The sequence below is a fragment of the Salvelinus namaycush genome, chromosome 4, assembly GCF_016432855.1.
Source record: "Salvelinus namaycush isolate Seneca chromosome 4, SaNama_1.0, whole genome shotgun sequence".
Taxonomy (NCBI): Eukaryota; Metazoa; Chordata; class Actinopteri; order Salmoniformes; family Salmonidae; genus Salvelinus; species Salvelinus namaycush.
Genome location: NC_052310.1, coordinates 68695257 through 68715896, shown reverse-complemented (window position 1 = coordinate 68715896; position 20640 = coordinate 68695257). Strand labels below are relative to the sequence as shown.

The following is a 20640-nucleotide window of genomic DNA, read 5'->3' as shown; positions in this document are numbered from 1 at the left end:
GGAACTCTGGGCATCTTTCTTTTGGTGTTTTTCAGAGTCAGTAGAAAGGCCTCTTTAGTGTCCTAAATGTTCATAATTGTGACCTTAATTGCCTACCGTCTGTAAGCTGTTAGTATCTTAACAACCATTCCACAGGTGCATGTTCATTAATTGTTTATGGTTCATTGAACAAGCATGGGAAACAGTGTTTAAACCCTTTACAATGAAGATCTGTGAAGTTATTTGGATTTTTACAAATTATCTTTGAAAGACAGGGTCCTGAAAAAGGGATGTTTCTTTTTTGCTGAGTTTATATGGCAGCACCCAAGGGGGCTTGAACTTTCTATCTCTCCCTGTAGATGTTGCGGTGACATAGTGTCCCCATGAGTGACAGAACACTAAGCCAATCACGGCGCAACTAGAGAAGATTACCAACACCTACACTCTGTATTTTCCGCTGGCTGCCTCTCGACCACAGAAAGCACTGAGCTAGGCTGAAACATCTGTATTTTGGAGCTGCCTTAAGAAAGCAAAAAAGAGACCATGCTTGTATGCGGCTTTATTAACTCAATATATGTATTTTACATTGTTTGCAAAATGATATGTGACACGTATTAATGCCAAAGTAACATGCAAAACAGGCCAAAAATTACAGGTCGCCACTGTTTCTTCCATTCACCATAAGGTTCAATGGACTTGCATCTACTACTCCTGGTACGTGAAACGTGGTACTTTAGATTTCCAGCCTTAATTTCCACCACGACGCCAGAGATGACACCTTTTACCGGTGCCCTGTTCAGAAAATCAAAGCTTTCTACATCATACTCTGATAACTCCCAGAGACACAGTTTATTTTTGTTCTTGTGATATACAATACATCAACACCATACCACTCCTGGTCACTTTGACTCCACCTTTCCCAGTACACCCTCCACCCTCTCCTTGACCGCAAATGGATCTCTCAAAATTACATTTTTATCTATGAAAAATGACTCCAAAAAGAACGAGGCATTATCAAACAGAGTCCTATCTTCATTAACAACTTTAACCCGTTTTGCGCCATTCTTCAATGCTACAGTTTTACACTAATTTCCATAAACTTTACTCAACGCGCCATCCGACCTCTGCCTTCTTCTTCTTTGGTATTATGATGGTCCACAAACAAATGTTATAAATGCATGCAGCCACCTATTGTATTGGCTGTGCATCAGCATACTATTCTGTAGTATGAATTCAATACACTTTGTGAAAAAAATTGTCCTACCAACTAACCCTACACCACTACTTTGGCTGATCCGACACAAGGCCAGCAGCCTGGAAGGATGGGACACTATCGTTCAAAACACCTTGTAAGTCTTCTTCAGTAAAATCTCATACACCCAAGTACATCTCTGCAGCTGCCACCACAACATCTATCCTCTGTGATCTATGATCCATTCCTGCGGTAAAGTTGACAGCAATGGCAATGAACGCTAAAAAAAATAACCTTACAGAAGCACGTTATTCCTATCACTCTCTATTGGCCTACTCCCTCACCTTGGACCCATCTTCCTCTACTACTCTCTTCACTGCCTCAGCATATGACACCTTCTACACTACTCTGATCCTGGCAACCTCAACCTGCCTTTCTCTCACCAGACACCTCTGATCTCCAGCACCATGGTTACCCCTACAGTTTATACACAACTTTTTCCACAGAAACTACACATTCCTGTCTCATGTCCTCCTGCACACTTCTCACATCTAGGAATCTCCCTCCTACAACATGACTATAAGCTTGACACCTAAAACACTGTAATGGGTTTGGGACAAAAGCTCTCATGGGATAACGGACATCATTACTTCACTTTATTTGGTAAAAACTCTGCATAAAAACTCAGTAGTGCAGTGTCTTCTCAGTTTCACCATTCTCCACCGGGTCTGCGTCACACCAAACGGCGGGCGTCACAGACACTGAGAATCTTTAACTTCATTTGATCCTCCTCAACACTTAACGGCACACCAGTTATCACTCCTTTCAGCGGCACCTTGCTCCAGAGAGGAAAGCAAGTCACAGTTCTTGTCCTCAGTCGTGTGATGCGGAGTGCATACTCCCTCTGGATGACAGAAACACAAAAAATAAAAATGATTCCACTTCGAGTCACCTTCACCGACCTAACATTCCCAAACCTCTTCTCCACCCAACCTGACATCACATACGAATCTGCCAGAAGGCAAGGATCCATTCTCTCCAAAAATCTAATTCCCACTGGGCTAGAACCATCTTTATCATCATGATGAGGCTCAAACTCTGCGGTCTTCACCGCACCTGCCACCACAGTTAATTTATCCCCACTCAGGTCACGTTCAATTTGCTTCTGTAGCTCTTCCAAAAGTTCTGTGTGATCCACCACTCCATATTCACTCAAAACATGTTCCAATTTTCTCATTTTTTTTCCCAGTCCACCATCTTACACACTGGCACACATCATTAGGTCATGGTGGTTCCCCTCCGTGGTATTACAGTCATCTACTGGTTTTATACACAAAAGATTGTTTGATAGGTAGCCCAAGATGTTTGTTTTTTAAATGAACAATAAAATATAGAAACAATCCGGCAAGATCACATACAAAACATCACCATATACAAAAAATAAACATGTAGAGAAATACAAGAAAGGTGTATACTACCTGTATACTGCTTTTACTAAGACACTACGGTATTCAAAATGTATTGTAACCTGAACATAAAAATCTGGTGCATTTTGGTAAATTAAAAGGGGCAATCTGCAGTTGCTACATCCACTTTTGGACTTATAATTGAATGATATTAACCCCTTGATTTTTGACGAATATAACTTATAAATGCCTCACAAGTTTAGTTCAATAGTTAAAATGTCGTACCCCATTAGAACCCAACATATAAGCTTGTTTTACTCCAATGTGTGTAAACAAAGTAAATGTAAACAAACACTATTTAGCCTAAAAAACATAGTTAAAACTATAATTTAATATCATGGATGGTCAGTCGCTGCATCCAGATTTTTTTTTACCTAAACAGGGGCTTGATAATGCTTTGTTATTGTTTCAACTGCTGATTGCGGGTTTAAGGTCTGTGGCATATGAACATAGCATAAGAGGTGATGGTCCATGACAATGATATAATGCAAAAGCCATCCAGGAGAAAGCATTTCGCTCAATGGCCGCACCACAAGCCAATATGCATCACATGATCCAAAATAATTAAAGCATCTGAATTTCCTGTGTGCACTTGTGAGTTCTAGTCTTTATTTTTGTCCTTGACCTCCTCGTCATCAGTGTACTCAGAGGGTTCCTCTCCAGGTTTCAGAAGTTTGCCAACATAGTCATACTTTTCTGTGAAAGGCAGGAAGAAGTAGAAAAGAACATTGAGTTCCTGAGAGACATTCGCTACACACGACATCACAGCTGAGCTCTAGGACATTGTATTCACTAGCCTTAGCCTACAAAGACTGCCTCCCATGTCTGGGTTTCAATTCACAGCACTACCCAATGTAATTGATTGAAAGTGTTCATTTGATGCGAAGTAGTGTTTACGACATTATGCCCAGGTATGGTGCCATACTGAATGTGCTGTAGCTAACTCTTCTATCGTAGTCAAGTAAAACAACAGACCAAAGAGGTGTTGGCTGAAGCAGAAACGGACTGCAGAAACAGACACCCCACGAGGTGCATCAACAGTTTGCACTACATTCTGTTGAGTGGAGTGTGTGCATGTGATGTTGACTGCAAGAGGTACATTTCGCTTCAGGTAGAAGTTGAAAATACTGTATCTAAAGTGTTTTGTACCAACTTCTACCAACTCGTCCATTAACTCACGGGTGAACTGGGTCTCCCATTCGTTGAGGCTCTCCTGTTGCATGGCATTGAGGTCCGAGAGGTCATCGTGTGTGTCTTTCAGGGCCTCCTTCTCCAGACAGAAAGTGGCCAGGCCCCTGGAGGCATCTTTACCAGCCAACAATCCATATGGACCCACTGGAGAACAACACACACAGACAAAGAGATTCATTTAAAATGTGATTGTGAATACACAAACTATTTGTCAAGGTTTATACATTTGCTGATGACTACCATTTAAAGCGGCAATCAGCCGTTGAAAACAAAAGCATACGCCCGCCCAGCCCGTTTTGGTAAAAATTAGAAGAATGAGGCTGGAGAAATGTAACCCCACTCAAATTCATAGACAGAGCTATGGATGCAAATACTGACCATCCATATTAAAACTATATAAAACTGTTTTAACCATGTTTACTTACTTTGTCTACAAACATTGGAGTAAAACAAGCTTCTATTTGGGGTTCTGATGGGTACAACGAAGCACATGATGCATTTATCAGTTATATTCTTCAAGAACTAAACTTGTATCTCAATCAATGGATTTATATAATGCATTTAAAAGTCCAAAAATTGAGGTAGCAATTGCAAATTGCCCCTTAAATGAAACAAGTATGCACTGTTTCTTAAATTTGGTGAAAATAAAGTTAAACTTCCACCCTCCAGACATACCTTGCTCTATTCTAAGATCAGATGGCTTCAAAGATAGCCCAACAACAAGCCCTCTATTCTCGAAGTTGAGACTGAAAGATAAGATAGCCTGAATTCTTGGAATGAGAGTCAGCCAGTAGGCCTATTATTGCTCTTCAATAGGCCTCAACAAGCCTTACTTTGTGCAACTATCTGGTCTGGCTGAATTGAACATTAAACCTCAAGCTATTTGTTCTGAATTGACATGAAAAGAACTGAGGCACAACTCAAAAGCGAGGAACATCAATAAGATAAATAGTTTACCCTATTATACAGACTGAGAATATATGCAACTTCTACATATTTTCAGTGAGGGTGTTCCTCAGAAGGGCTTGCGTAATAGCGTAGGACATGATTAATCATCTCCGTGAGAGTTTACAACATGCCAACTCCGTTGAACACTCCAGTTGCAGCTTGTGTAGCCGCATCTCCGCCAGAGGGCTCTGTTGTTCCGTTTCTGATTACCCGGAATAACGACGTCAGGAAGAACTACGCCCGTCAGCGGTCTCTCGAGGCTACAGCTCGCGTGTTGTGAAATTCGATCGCGGGCAATGATTTATGAAGAAGGGGGTGTGGCGTTTTAGAATGGTCGTACTAGTTATACACATACTCAATAGACACAAAGTAAGACACGTATGTATTAAGTTTACTGGGCAAGCCACTTGGCTACAGTTGCGCCAACCATTCCTTTGAGCGGAAATAACAAATGTAAATAGCCTACAACTTATTTTACCTGGCCCGTATAATTTCTTTCCTGTGGTTACATCAAACACCTTTGAATTGACAGCCATGAGAATTCTTCGATTTTGAAGCCCATCGTACGGTTGCAGCTCCGCTAAAGTGAAATCTCTGTTCTTGAGTTTAGGCAGAGGTTCCTCAACCTCGCCCATGTCTGCAGGCTTGTCTCCGCAGAAGATTCTGAGTAAAATAAATATGCAGAGGCCAAGCAGACTCAAATTCAACGGGGACGTGAACATTTCTTGCAAAATTCCTGAAGAAGATTCCTCGGCTGTCTCTGTATCAGCCATGTTTGTTTCTCTATGCTTGGGTGGGACTGTAGGCTACGTACCAACGATGACTTATTATAAGGTTTCCCCTTTCATCTGTGGCTGACTGGTGACTGTACTGGGACATGAGGCTTATCGAGGGTGTGTGTCAATGTACCAATCACAGAGGCCAAAAATGAACTCTTATGCAGTTTTGACCAATGGGCTTTATGTTTAAAAAAATGTATTACATCAATTTGATGCCTTTAACAATCATATCTATTTTATCAATATAAAATGTTCTCCGCATACATTAATTCAGATCAGAATTTTGGTAGCAAATATGACCTTATAATTCATTGAATACTGACAATCTTGTCTTGCATGGTGGGTAGGGCATGCATTTTATTTTTTATTAACAAACAATTAAACTGTTATTAAATTATTTGAATCAAAAGACGAAAAAAATGGGACCTTGATAACGACGTCGTCGTCATTCTGAATAATGACATCACATCCTGTAGCAAGCTACTCCTTTAATATCCTTATCCAATACAGTACAGTACAGGATCAAGATAGGCAGAAACTGCTTCTCCAGTAGAAATCCCCGATCACACGTGTAGGCGATTTCATGGCGACGTTGTCTAGCTAAACTCGTGCCAGAAACATGTCATCGGGTTTAACGGGCGTCTCGCGCCAAAACTGCGCATATGCGGCCGTCAAATCAAAGTCACTCATTCGATATAGTTATTTGACGAACATGAAAACGTGTCAGTTTGTCACTTTCACGGGGTTGGAGTAATAACATATTCAAATATATAAGATATTGGCTCGAATTTAGGTTGTGCCTTTAGAATTTGAGAAAATTAACTACAGAATATTTTTTCACCTCAGACTTACTTCTCAAACCCCGACCAGGTCTGGTCTGCTTGGTCTGTTTTTGCAAGCGTTCATGGAAGTCTCACGATGTTGCGCCTCTGGGTTTAGAAACTCTGTGTCCTTTTGTTGGTTGAGTTCATGCCGACTAGAAGGGCAGGCGTTGCATTGCATCAACCAATGGTTTAGTGTCACGTCATTGACTGTGCAGTCGGGCATCAGATTGCTTTGGCATATGATTTGGTTAGCTGATATGTTAAATACCTATCCAGGCGTTCTAAATTTGGCATGCATCTGCAATGTAGTTGGCAGGAACCCAACCCCTATGTTCAGAGGTAATCTCAGACACCCACAATTAAAAAATCACATCATATGCTCGATTAAATTCTGGGGGAATATGTAGTTATAAAATGAACTAAGGACACTAGGAGGTCTCCACCCCTCTAACGGAAATTTAACCAGTTTCGGACATGTCTATGGGCGAAATGTACCCACCCCTTCCGAAATTCGAAAGACGCGAGCGCCTGCGAAATCGTGATTTGACCAAATGATCAGTGATGAAAAATAAGCATACAAGTTCCTCGTTAGTCGTAGCATCCCACAGTCTTTCGTCAGATGCTACTACCATGTGTTTGTGCATCTGTCCACAAGAGATTGTTCAGAGAGAGGTAAACCGTCTCTGGCAGCCAAAACAGCCGGATACTCCATCTAAACGTGATTTGATTCTCAATCGCGGTTCTAGAAACATAAGGCCCGCTACTTACATATCACATCAAAATAATTTCACAAATGCAAAATATCCACTTACTGTACACTGTTTTACCACAGTTGCAGCCAATAGTATTTTTCAGTTACAACACTTTTCTGGCGTCCTTCTTCCGTTACACACAGGTGTTCGGGGACGCTAGATATCTAATTAGAACAGGTGATCTCTCCCATAAACAAGAAGAGGGATGCCTTGTCACCCCAAAAAATATTTATTTTTGTTGTGAAAGTAATGTTCCAAACAAAACGTTTGTAAACCGTATCGCAAGCAACATGTTTTTATGTGTGGGGAGAGCGTCAGGACTTTCGTACGCTGGTCTCACCGTTGTCAACGCTTGGTGTGGGAACCCAAGGCCAGAATGGCCCCTTGGATTCGCAAGAGCTAGTCTGATAAGTACCTGACTGTAATGTATTAATCTTGGACACGCAGAACTAATATCTTGCATAATTGCGTTAGATCCTCGGTTAATGCTACTACATTTATGTTATGTGCATCTGTCCAAGAGAGATTAGTAGTGTATAATCATCTTCATATCAACATATTCACATCAAACATGACTGTTCCAGAATCTTGTCTCATCGTTATTTCGTATATATAGTTGAAGTCGGAAGTTTACATACACCACATTTAATCCTAGTAAAAATTCCCTGTTTTAGGTCAGTTAGGATCACCACTTTATTTTTAGAATGTGAAATGTCAAAATAATAGTAGAGAATGATTTATTTCACCTTTTATTTATTTTATCACATTCCCCGTGGGTCAAGTTTACATGCACTCAATTAGTATTTGGTAGCATTGCCTTTAAATTGTTTAACTTGGGTCAAACGTTTCGGGTAGCCTTCCACAAGTTTCCGACAACAAGTTGGGTGAATTATGGCCCATTCGTCCTGACATAGCTGGTGTAACTGAGTCAGGTTTGTAGGCCTCCTTGCTCCCACGCGCTTTTTCAATTCTGCCCACAAATTTTCTATAGGACTGAGGTCAGGGCTTTGTGATGCCCACTCCAATACCTTGACTTTGTTGTCCTTAACCCATTTTGCCATAACTTTGGAAGTATGCTTGGGGTCATTGTCCATTTGGAAGACCCATTTGCGACCAAGCTTTAACTTCCTGACTGATGTCTTTAAATGTTTCTTCAATATATCCACATATTTTCCTCCCTCATGATGCCATCTATTTTGTGAAGTGCACCAGTCACGCCTGCAGCAAAGCACCCCCACAACATGATGTTGCCACTCCTGTGCTTCACGGATGAAGCAAGCCTCCCCCTTTTTCCACCAAACATAATGGTCATTATGGCCAAATAGTTCTATTTTTGTTTCATCAGACCAGATGACATTTCTACAAAAAGGACAAACTTTGTCCCCATGTGCAGTTGCAAACCGTAGTCTGGCTTTTTTATGGCGGTTTTGGAGCAGTGGCTTCTTCCTTGCTGAGCGGCCTTTCAGGTTTTGTCGATATAGGACTCGTTTTACTGTGGATATTGATACTTTTGTACCCGTTTCCTCCAGCATCTTCACAAGGTCCTTTGCTGCTGTTCTGGGATTGAATGGCACTTTTCGCACCAAAATACATTCATCTCTTGGAGACAGAACGTGTCTCCTTCCTGAGCGGTATGACGGCTGCGTGGTCCCATGGTGTTTATACTTGCGTACTATTGTTTGTACAGATGAACGTGGTACCTTCAGGCGTTTGGAAATTGCTCCCAAGGATAAACCAGACTCGTGGAGGTCTACAATTCTTTTTCTGAAGTCTTGGCTGATTTCTTTAGATTTTCCCATGTCAAGCAAACAGGCACGAGTTTGAAGGTAGGCCTTGAAATACATCCACAGGTACACCTCCAATTGACTCAAATTATGTCAATTAGCCTATCAGAAGCTTCTAAAGCCATGACATCATTTTGTGGAATTTTCCAAGCTGTTTCAAGGCACTGTCAACTTAGTGTATGTAAACTTCTGACCCACTGGAATTGTGATACAGTGAATTATAAGTGAAATAATCTGTCTGTAAACAATTGTTGGAAAAATTACTTGTGTCATGCACAAAGTAGATGTCCTAACCGACTTGCCAAAACTATAGTTTGTTAACAAGAACATTGTGGAGTGGTTGAAAAACAAGTTTTAATGACTCCAACCAAAGTGTATGTAAACTTCTGACCCCAACGGTATCTGCACAGTAAACTGGATAGGCCTCCAAGCTCATTAGAGAATAATGCAATGGTTTCAAAAATATTTTTATACTATATATATATATATATATATATATCACTATACACATAAATACAGTACATTACAGCACATATACAATACCAAATAAATAAAGGGAAATAAATATGAAAAGTGTGTACATTCTATCTAGGCCTAGCTACAGAACCCACAACCCATGTCAAAAGTGCATCTCAACCATTATTCACCTAATATGAGAAAGCTACTGAAGGACTCGCCACACTTGGACCCAACCACACAACTGGTGAACGAGATTACTGCAGGGCAGACATGTTCTGCTTCACTTCTCCTGGATCAGCGAGGGAACACTGCAGGACATTGCCTCTCATTCCACTTCTGCTTTTGGGAGAGGGAGTGATCTGAAGATACAGTAGAATTAAAAAATGTTATGTTCCTCAGCTCAAAATTCTGAGAAAAATACTTGACAAGGCCGCCACTGACAGGTTCATTCAAAACCTTTTCAAAGCTAATCAGTACCAATGACATATGGATTTTACACACCTTGATATATACTTTGCATCTTTCCAAGAGAATCTTCCATTTCATCGCCGTTCGCTCATCCTCTGTTAAACTCACAAACTCCTCGGGCTGCAACAAAAGAAGGCAGAGCGCTGTCAACCATGGTTGCACATTAGGGCAGTTGCACAAATCCAGGATAAGCCCACTTATTATATATTGTATTTCCACTCACATTGCATCCCAGAGTCTTCTCTGCGACAGTGCCATTCAGGGAGCAGGACTGCAGGGTTCCTGTGTGGTCTGTCACATCCACCAGAAGATCAAACCCTGTGGTCACAGTCAGAGGCTGGTCTCCCCCAGGGCAGGCTGTGTTGGAGCAGCTCTGAATCTCCTCATTCACCTGGTACCTGCACTTGGAACTGAGCAGGGAGGAGACCAGCACCAATATGTAAATCAGGAAAAAGAAAGGGTGCTAATGTAGTTAAGTTTCAATGAGATGAAATGTGTAGTCAGAAAATGTGGGATTTGCTGAGAAATGATGAATTCAATAATCATGTGTCAAAGTGTATCCACTGTTTAAACTTACCACCTGCTTCTGATGACTTTGGAGACAGAGGTGTCTAGATCTAGTTTGGAGATGAAGCTGTAGGTGATTCCACAGAATACCTCCGGGTTCTCCTGGGCTTTGAGTTTGAGCTGGCTCACTGTGTACACATCACTGATAGAATCCACTGGAGAGAGAACAGTGGCGTCAATAACAGAGAATCATACATGTAGGCCTAACCAAAGATGATCTAGAATTGAGACTCTTGTCCCTTGCCCATTTTAAATATTTATTGAAGGATTTTTATTTTTGTATTGCTTGTAACTGTTTCGGGTAATGCAAGTTCTTGTGCTGTTAGGGGAATAACCTATGTGTAAATGAAATCTGTTGCTGTATTTTTTTGTGTTATCTGTGATCGATTTGTTTGTCTTGTGTAGTTTCTTAATCATCTTACCTAAACTGTATGTGTAAACATGTATACGCAGGGCCCAGCTGTGAAAGAGACCTTGGTCTCAGTCTGTGTTAGTGTTGAAATAAAGGTATAATAATAATAATAATAATTATATTGACATGATAGTCGAGTGACTACTCTATATGCAAAATTCGGGGAACTTTCAATAAATTCCATGGTTTCCCAGAAATCCTGGTTGGAGGATACCGGCCCTCCTGCTTTTTCCCTCCTGATATCTGTGATTGATCCAACCGGGATTTTGGGAAAACCAGGGAATTTATTGGATGTTCCTGGAATTTTGCAACCCTACAGCTCTAACAATGGAAACACATGTCCTCAAAGATGGAAGGCAGGTGGTAGGAAGTGAGATCAGGTGGGGCCATTCTAGCCAATGAGAGGGCAGATACGTGTGTGAACAACAGGCAACACTCCGATATAAAGTCGTTTTTTTCAGAAGTTGCCGAAATTCCACGTGCGTCCACCTATATCAGTGTGCATTCGTACCGACCTAACCATTACCAAACTTCTATTAGATCAAATAAACCTTACGTAGCAAATTAGCAATTCCATTTTTGTTGACCAAACTTGACATTCTTTCATTGAAAATTCCTCACTTCACGGTCTTATTTTCATTAACAGATTTTGGGTGGAGTAAACCTTCTTGCTTTGCCTCTTCCTCTCTGTTCTAACTCATTAGGGCTCCTGAGTGGCGCAGCGGTCTAAGGCACTGCATCTCAGTGCTAGAGGCATCTCTACAGTCCCTGGTTCAATTCCAGGCTGTATCACATCTGGACGTGATTGGGAGTCCCATAGGGCAGTGCACAATTGGTCCAGGTTTGGCTGGGGTAGGCCGTCATTGTAAATAAGAATTTGTTCTTAACTGACTTGCCTAGTTAAATAAATAAAAATGTGCAAAGTCTCAATTGTATAATAATACTACAGTCATGGTTGTTACCTACCAGACACATCTCCAGGCCTGTCATCCTCATCCAACACACCAGACTCAGAGACCTCTTTGGCATAGCTGAACAGAAGGCTGGCTTCCTTTGTATCTTATGTATCTCAAAACAGAATCACATTAATTACAGCATAAGGTACTGTATTAATAATGTGAAAATTAAAATATTCTATTTAAAAAACAATTGTCTACTGTGTCTCAATGGAGAATGTGTTGTAAACAGATGTGATCAATCCAAATAAAGTGATATCCTTACCCGGGTTGACAGTGATTATGGTTTTAGAATTGACTGTAGCTGTCATGCAGTTCCGGAAGCTGTCAAAACCAATCCTGGCATCCGAGATAAAGAGCACTTAAAGTACACAGAAAAGTCTTATTCAGTCAATGACATTTTAAAACAAACACAAAATCTCACATTTCCATTTCACAAAGAATTAGAACCCACTGTATACCAACCTGTTTCTCTTGGTATCAGAGTCTGAACTAGCTGAATGGCCTCTCTGTCCCAGCTGTGTGATACAGAAGTTATGTTAACTCAGGGGAGAGGATGGGGATATTGAAGACATGTGGGGTACAGTGGTACAATTCCTACCATACTAAGGGAAAAGATGTGACAGAATCATCAAAGAGCTTCACTTCTAGCCTCTGCCCTTTGCGTCCGTCCGCCGTGGTGAAAAACTTTGGCTCTGCAATCTGGAGGGCAGAAATAGTGGTTTGGAAACGCTTTTAGCTTTTCCAATACATATGGTACTTATGCCACTGGACATGTGAAAATAGGGCCTAGTTTGTGGCTCCTATATTAATAGATACAACTATATAATGATAGTCCAAAGTCACACTAGTGTACCGGATACTATCCTCCTCAAGACCTACTTTACTCTATGCACTCTCAGATCTTACCGACCGAACGGCGGCGAGTATGTTAATGACGGTCCTGTCCAGGCTCTGTCCGTTGGCCACAATGTCTCCCAAAGAGTAGAAGTCCCTGGAGTCCTTCACAGGCAGGTGGAGCAGAGGCAGCAGCCTGTTCATCGTCTCTATGTCAGAGCCTATTGATAGCTGGGAGTGAGCTTCACTCACCAGCAACCTGTATAAGCTGAAACAGAGAAATTGGTTTTGTTACTTGTATTACTAGAGTATAGTCATGTTTAAAAAGAGAACTAACCACTCAGTACTCAGTACACCGTACCTGGGAGTTGAGGGGCAGAATCTATCCTCTTTCTCAGGATCTTTGGTAGCAACTAAAGGATTTTCTATAATAACTGAAGGGGGGAAAATACAGATAAATTAGTGTAATTATCAAAAAGACGGACACATTGTTTCTACATGATGTATTATTTTACATCTTCATAGAATTGAAATGAATGCATAATCTTACCACAGTCTCCTATGCGGAAGCTGTTAGAGAGCCCATTGATGTATCCATCGTTGCCCCACGAGGAAACATTAATGAAATAGTCTGGCGAGTCCTTGATTGTGAAGCCGAAAGTGAATCTGTCAAAACCAATACCTGAAATGCCAGAGATCAGTTCAGAAAACTGCCAGTAGAGCGTTCTAGTGAGCAAGCCATAAACTTGAGCACAGTAGGCTACAGCGTAGGCATGCCTTGGGGATAAGTCTATGTTTTGGGAGGACAGAGGCAGGAGGCCTCAGTGGACAGCAGGCTATCACTGAATTTGATACCAGTGATACTACATGAATACTTGGAAGTTGTATTTAGACTATTTGATGCCAGTATGCACCAATATTAAATGATGGGGGAAATATAATGAAATTGAATCCTCAACTTTTCCTGTCTGGAAAGCTTTTGACATCAGTTTTTCCAATGATGACTCCAGCCACTCTCTGAAAAACAGAATAGATATTTCAACATTTTGTATGCTTCAAACCAATTTAGCCTAATCAATACAACAGTCACGATTCAAAATGATTGTTGTAGTCTTGACAGTTTATTTCACTTCAAGATATCAAATTGGTTGAATAATTTTTTTCATGACGGTGTATCCAGCCACAAGTTAGGTTACTGTAACAATTGTATCATATCACATGACTCACCGGATGTGTTGTATTTGGGTGTAAATCAGAAATGGCAACAAAGTCCTTAGCTTGCCTGCTGTATGCCATTTTCCAAGTGTTTATCCAGTTCTGAGGTCTAAGTTGCTGAAATAAAATGAATAGAAAACACACGTGTCAGATATTCTACCTGTGTGAGGTAGTAAATGGATCATTCCACCAATTCACTGCCTTTTGAGAAGTGTAACTTTGGCAAAACAAACTTTTGATTTTACCTAATTTTAACATTGTCATAAAGAGAAAATGTTCTTCATAAAAAACATTTTTTCCCATCTCAAGAGGATAAATACAAAAATAGTAAAACTACAGTAAGTGCCAAATAAAGTAACACGGTTGACAATAACACAGTTGACCATAACAGGGTTGACCGTAACCGGTTTGATCATAACAGGGTTGATCATAACAGGATTGTCAATTGAATGCAAGCTTAAAAAAATGATAATTGTTAAAACATTTCTAGCCTGTCTATGGGTAACAGGGTTGACTGCTATGCTCAACCCGCTCAGTTTTCCACCACAAACCACCCAACATTTGACATAGAATAGAACCAGCACACCTGCTTTTACTCTATGATTTAACTATTAGATGTTCAATGTTTCTTTTAAAAAATACTTTAAAAGTACTAGTTTCATGAGAGTTCAGTTCATGAAACAGAGTTGACCTTAAAATGAGGGACTGACATAAATGAATCACTAATCACATTAAATAAATAATAATCTTCAGAAATTACTTTGTCAAAGCAACAAAATAACTAGGGCTTTACAATGATGGTGTAATTTGGGAGAAATGTTGGGATTAAATGGGTTAAAATCTTTCTAGAAGAGACAGTGTTGACAGAGGGCATGTCAAAATACAGAATTTGGGCATTTTAACAAGCCCTTATTCATATAAAAAATCAAATTGATTGAATTGTACATGTGGTCTATTTTAAATGGCACTTCAATTCATATAACAGGCTTTTAAAATTCAATATTGGTGCACAATTTCGAATTAAAATATCACCAGACGCAAGAGGTACTCTTTTAGTGGAACAATAAACATTGGCAACGTTACATTTTTGAGCTAGCTAGCTAACTAACTTACTCTGGCGACCCTCTGCTTCCTGCCAGACTATCTGCCACGACCCACCTTGCAAGCTAAAAGCCAGGTAAGGCAAACCTATTTTCTCTAAGGTCAGAATAACAAACGATGTCAAATAAAATGCCGGTAATATATACAAAGCAAGTGGGGCCTACTGTTAGTATTTGTTAGAAAAACCATTGAGATTACCTGGTTCCGTTTGCCTCAGGAGTTAGTTCAGTGAATTTCGCGGGGGAGAAGCCCGCGATGCTGTGGTTCACCCGTCCACCGCACGCGGCCCTTGTGGATGGATGATAGACTAGAAGCAGTTTGAAATGATACAGTAGCCTTGTTGTTTTTGCAGCGCTGTTTACGGTTAAAGTGTCCGTTTTGGTGGTGGGGGGTGAATAATACTGTATGGTCTAAGAGGCTAATATTCTTGTCTCATCTGCATTGAGAGAGCCTCGTTTTGGATTTACACTTGTTTGTTAAGACAGGCAGCCTAACGGTAAGAGCGTTGGGCCAGTAACCGAAAGGGCACTGGTTCGAATACCGAGCCGACACGTAAAAAATATGTTGATGTACCCTTGAGCAAGGCTCTTAACCCAAATTTGCTCCAGGCACCTTATTACAATGGCTGACCCCGTAAAACACCTATCCGGTGTGTATGTGACAATAAAACATATGTATATTTTTTGGGGGGGCCTCTAGTGCATAATTCTGGTGGGGTGCGTAATTCTGTATGGTCTATGCTGATATTCTTGTCCCATCTGCATTGAGAGAGCCTCGTTTTGCAAAGCTTTTTCAATTCTACATCATCTGCTTTTTCTTTTATTGCAAGGCTAATATGATGACTGTTCCTGGCACACACCTTCCTGTATTGTTCTTCTCCACCTCCCCCCTTTCTTGGCAATAATTTAAAAAATAGATAAATATTTATCAACAGCGCCTGAGGATTTCTCACCTGTCATTGGGAGGTTTTATGACGTGTGGTTGAGGATGATTAAATTCCCTCTGCTATTGACGATTTACAGACCTAGTCCTAGACATGGATAATAGGTCTACGGCAGTAGTCTGTTACTTCCAGACCCTCTTGAGTCATGACCTTTAATGAACTGTCATGATGTAAACCAGCCCCTTTCCACATGTAGACTTTAGGCTACCTCAGTAGTAAATACACTAGTACAGTGTACTCAGTAATAGCCCAACATTACACAACACTATCATAGAGGAGGCCAATGAAGACTTATCCAAAGCATATTTTTTACAAGGTAAATATACTGTATCTTAATCACTGACCTGTCTTTTGCATGTAAAGACAAAGAGGTGTGATTTACAAGCAGGCAAATCCGTATGGACTATGGGCAAACAAAATATGTAAAGGCTATGCCTCTCCACCTCTGAGTCACTCAGTTTGAGATTTTACTCTAACTTTTATACTGTAGATCTATCCACCCTAATATTTTGGCTAGACTTAACCTTTACCTTTCAGATACAACAACGTTCAATACACATTCCAAAGAACAGTCAAGTCAGGCAGCTGTGCAAACACATAAAACCGGCAGGAACAATGACGAACTGCCAATGATGCACAGGTGCATTCTACAAGTAGAATATCAAAGCCTTATTTGGCATGGCCTGTCTGTTCTGTTCCGTAGCGTTGACGTTCTAGATGTTTCCATTACAAAGAGGGGATAGCCGCAGTGCCTCAGGCTACGTATTGTCCCTATTCTGAGGACTAAAATAATCCAACCTGCCTGTCAGTCGTTGGTGTGTGTATTTGATGAGACAGCTATGACAGCTCCACCCTTCACCAGATGCTGGGAGCTGCTTTGATACACTAAGCCGGAGCTGGAACACGATACAGTGTGTTACACAGCTGAATGGTTATCAAAAGGTGGAACTGGAAAGCGCATTCAGATTATCGTCAGTCAAGTTCCTTACTGTAATCCTTTTCGCTGTGTGTTGTGTTTTTGGATCAGATCCTGACTGGTGTTGGTTTTCATAGGTTGGACTATGTTTTCTGTTTTTAGCTTAGCCTTACACTGAATGTTATAAATGGTAAATATAGTTATTCTTTGGCAACTTTAAAGTAATGATCAACATTAAAATTTCATACAAAGGTGGGTAGGCTGACATTCGAGAGTAAAGTACGGATTTGTCATTTAGGTAGGCCTATTCAATTATCACATTACAAATTCAAATTTCATCAGGCATTTCCTAACAGGGTTTGTGATTCCATTGATCGCACCGAAAATGTATCATGTGAAATCTACTTTTTTTATTGCATGGTTTATTCATAATGAATACAGTATGCTAATTTACTTGGATTTTATATTCAACATAATGGAAAATCAATGTTTACTCGACCCATGTATACTAGCCCCTACAATTGATCATTTGTGTTAATTTAGAAATCGCATTTTTCACCTATTGGATGTTTTGGAATGCCACTTGTGACATTTGCTTTCATTACTCATTCTGAGTGGAGCAGGAAAGGCACAAGTTTCCAAACAGAGTCACTGATGGACTGCTCTGTGATTGGCCGGCCCTTCGTCCGAGTGTCAGCTTCCATGAGTCCACACCAGGGAGGGCCGGAGGGGTCTGCTGACCCCTGACCCTTGACCCTCCTGAACTATTAATCAAACCAGTTTACTATTTCAGTTGTCTAGAGGGCAGCCATGTTACACCTGACTCTGACTCGCCCAAAGCCAGGTCCATGTTGTAACTGGGACTGTAACACTCTCTATGGTAACACTATTATCAGAGTTGTTCTCACCCGACCCTCCAGTGAAAGGATTTTACGGTAAGTATAATCTGATACTGTATTATATCACTTGATTTTTGAACAATTGTTTAAGGCAGTTTGTATCTTGGTTATATGAGTAATACCGTTATCTGTCACTCCATATTCCCAAACAGAGGAGAGAGAAGCAAAGTTGTTTTACAGTTATGTGCCATTTGGAAACTGGAGGGAGAGCAGGACTTCTTAATTAACATTCTCAGGTGTTGGGTTACAGGTGGAACAAAGAGTTAGAATCCACATACCAACAATGGAACTATTGTCATGAGTCAAATTAGTTGTGCAAAATGGTAATACAGTGATGCTGAAGAGATCAAATCGAAGCAATCGTGATTTTTTTTTTATATGAGAAAAACATACATTTGCCGAATGCATAGCCTAATGAACGAATGATGACAAAACGTAACAACCAGAAAATATAGCATTTTACAAGCATTGGCCAAGGAGCATGGTGGTGCATGAATGGGTGTGTGTTTCCAAAGTGGAACAAGTTTAAAGTACTGTAGAGGTAGGCTACTATGTGTGTACTTCTCTCGAATATTCCTACCACCTGTCCAACTGCTGTTCTTTAGGCCTAGTCCAGCTGGGAGCTTTAGTAGAACAATGCTCTCTGTCTGTTGTCCATCAGGTCCAATAGACCTGGTATTACTCTGGCTGAGGTCTGAAATAGTCTTAATAAGGTGCTGATGAAAACCAGTGCGGAGGGAGAGAGCAGTTACATTACACTGCATGATGTCAGCAGTCAGCACATCAATGCTGAGACTTTAGCTGGTGTAATTATAGGTTTCAGTGTGTGTGTGTGTGTGTGTGTGTGTGTGTGTGTGTGTGTGTGTGTGTGTGTGTGTGTGTGTGTGTGTGTGTGTGTGTGTGTGTGTGTGTGTGTGTGTGTGTGTGTGTGTGTGTGTGTGTGTATGTGCGTGCGAGCAGATGAGCGTGTGTGCTTGTGACCATGTGAGCGTGTGTGTTAGCGAGCATGCCTGTGTGTGCTTGCTTGCATGATGCATTGTTTTATATCTGTATAAACGGCCTCAACTTTACTAAATTCTCACTTTTTATCCACTCAAAATAAAACTCCATCTTGAAATGCAGTGACTGTCTGTTAGTATGACATTGCCCAGAGAGCTTTCTTTCCATTTGTCATCTTTACTGTGGAAAGACCAGTGCAGTATTTCAGGAACATCAAAGGACCAGCCTGTTTCTATCTGAGATGCATTCAGAATCCGAACAAAGAATGTGTAGGTTTGTTCTCCACAGATCGGCCTTGACAGACAGAAACATCTCTCTCCGAGTTTGACCCCACAGTTTTTCATTTTCTCAATAAAACAAGCCATTGAAGTTCCAAATAAGAGGGAACACACATTTGTTCAATTATATTTGGGAGAACATATGAAACAGAAGCTGTCATTTCTCTTTGCTGCTTGTGTTCTGCTGAACAATGAGTCCATTTAGTTCTGGAACACAAGAAGGAGGGAATGAAATGGGACAAGGTGAGTTAGTGTACTTACAATAATGTCATTCAATAACAGGATGTGGAATTATACACTGTTTATGAGCAGATTTGATATGGTAGCTTAAGTATGTAACATGTTTGAAAATATTATTTTTAACATTAATCACCAATTATATTTGTGTTTTCAGTGCATTAAGTTGCATATGAAAAATTGTGCTTAGCTATAAAGCCACTAAGCTGAGGCAAGCATAGACGCAAGTGAGGTGGTGCCTGGACCAAAACACAGTGTTGATGCTGACAAAGGGTTAAATACATAATGCTCTGAGGATCCCTTAACCTATCGATATTCAGTATTTCTAGCATAATCCGTCATTCACTTGAGCAACGCTATGGAGGGTTTTTCTCAGTATTTACTGTAGATGTCCTCTGCCTGTCACCCCCAGTAGCTCCTCAGGGAGTTGGTTAGGGGAGTCATTAAGTTTCACTGTAGCTCATGTTGACGTATCACACCAGCCCAAACATCATTCATCTCCTGCCCTGAGGACATCACCTCAGGTTATCCATCCAGGTGGCTCATTAAAGGTGGACCGTATAAGTGTCTGTGTTAAAATTGAAATAATATTGAGAGGGCATCTGTGAGTCTCTTATTGGTGAGGTTGTGAAAATGATGTTAAAATATGGAAACCTGTAGTAGCATCGACATGTCAGTCCTCCAAGAACTAAATGTCTTAATAATTTCCCCTTTTCAATGACACATTGGCTTCTTTCAAATCAAACTCTGCTATTAGAAGGAAAGGGTCGGTCTCAACTGTCTCTTCCAGTTCCTCTCCTGCTGGATGGTATGCTGGGACTGGTCGTTATGCCCCATATGGTAGCGATCACATTCTGTTATAGGCAACCCTTCATGAAGCATTAATACCAATGTGGCTTGGGTTTTAATAAAAAAGCATGGAACAAATTATGGACTTATCCCAGTCATGTAGAGCAGAAGTGTGGCCAAAAGCCATTCCAGGGATTGGAGAGATGACAGAGTGCAGGAATTTGACTGGTGAGGCTTCCCAGTAATTACCGACCAGGCCCTTGGGATTGATACAGTGGTTACGGAGGAGAACACACAGCAAGCCTACAGACATCACAGACACAGACCCTTGGCAGGCTCATCAGAATATAGATAGTGTAAGTGAAAGCAGTGCCAGTGAAACCGTCTTAGTGGGTGGGCAGAGAAGCCTTACCTCTGCCCCTAGAGGGAGTGACATCTCTGTCTTTCATTCAGCCCCTACCCACACACAAACCCTACTCACTGTGCCAGTGAAAATGTTGCTCTTAGTGGGTGGGCAGAGAAGCCCTCACCCCTGCCCCTACAGGGAGTGACATCTCTGTCGTTAAATCAGCATCCATTCTGTGAGGTGACAGGTTAGACCTACAGCATGGTAGGGAGGGGCCCTTGCTCCACTCTCCCTCATAGATTG

General features: G+C 41.0%; 2 protein-coding genes across 4 annotated transcripts; both read right to left on the bottom strand.

Moving 5' to 3' along the window:
• Positions 1–523: 523 nt before the first annotated feature.
• On the bottom strand, positions 524–5614 carry LOC120046756 (membrane-associated progesterone receptor component 1-like). Of its 3 annotated transcripts, XM_038992238.1 has the most exons (4): positions 5255–5614; positions 3817–3972; positions 3263–3333; positions 524–2075 (listed from the first exon to the last, which is right to left on the bottom strand). In XM_038992238.1, the coding sequence occupies exons 1-4, from the start codon at positions 5547–5549 to the stop codon at positions 1905–1907; spliced, it is 693 nt and encodes a 230-aa protein (XP_038848166.1). In that variant the 5' UTR covers positions 5550–5614; the 3' UTR covers positions 524–1904. The 3 variants fall into 3 exon arrangements, with proteins under 3 accessions (XP_038848166.1, XP_038848168.1, XP_038848167.1); XM_038992240.1 differs by having other exon boundaries at positions 524–3333; XM_038992239.1 differs by lacking the exon at positions 3263–3333.
• Positions 5615–9584: 3970 nt separating this feature from the next.
• Positions 9585–13910, bottom strand: meiob (meiosis specific with OB-fold). Its single transcript, XM_038990900.1, has 13 exons — positions 13842–13910; positions 13574–13631; positions 13165–13296; positions 12976–13048; positions 12687–12882; positions 12379–12479; positions 12243–12295; positions 12043–12138; positions 11788–11880; positions 10420–10564; positions 10066–10252; positions 9876–9962; positions 9585–9733 (listed from the first exon to the last, which is right to left on the bottom strand). The coding sequence occupies exons 1-13, from the start codon at positions 13908–13910 to the stop codon at positions 9629–9631; spliced, it is 1395 nt and encodes a 464-aa protein (XP_038846828.1). The 3' UTR covers positions 9585–9628.
• Between the last annotated feature and the right edge of the window lie 6730 nt (positions 13911–20640).

What these genes read in the sequence shown, in the direction of transcription:
- LOC120046756 (XM_038992238.1), bottom strand. Translation starts at nt 5,549, where the DNA reads ATGGCTGATACAGAGACAGCCGAGGAATCTTCTTCAGGAATTTTGCAA. An exon ending in ATGGGAGACCCAGTTCACCC is followed by an intron (nt 3,334 to 3,816) that starts GTGAGTTAATGG and finishes TGCCTTTCACAG; the next exon opens with AAAAGTATGACTATGTTGGC. An exon ending in AGTACACTGATGACGAGGAG is followed by an intron (nt 2,076 to 3,262) that starts GTCAAGGACAAA and finishes TCTGTCATCCAG; the next exon opens with AGGGAGTATGCACTCCGCAT.
- meiob (XM_038990900.1), bottom strand. Translation starts at nt 13,910, where the DNA reads ATGGCATACAGCAGGCAAGCTAAGGACTTTGTTGCCATTTCTGATTTA. An exon ending in CATAATCACTGTCAACCCGG is followed by an intron (nt 11,881 to 12,042) that starts GTAAGGATATCA and finishes GAGATACATAAG; the next exon opens with ATACAAAGGAAGCCAGCCTT. An exon ending in GATGCAAAGTATATATCAAG is followed by an intron (nt 9,734 to 9,875) that starts GTGTGTAAAATC and finishes CTGTATCTTCAG; the next exon opens with ATCACTCCCTCTCCCAAAAG.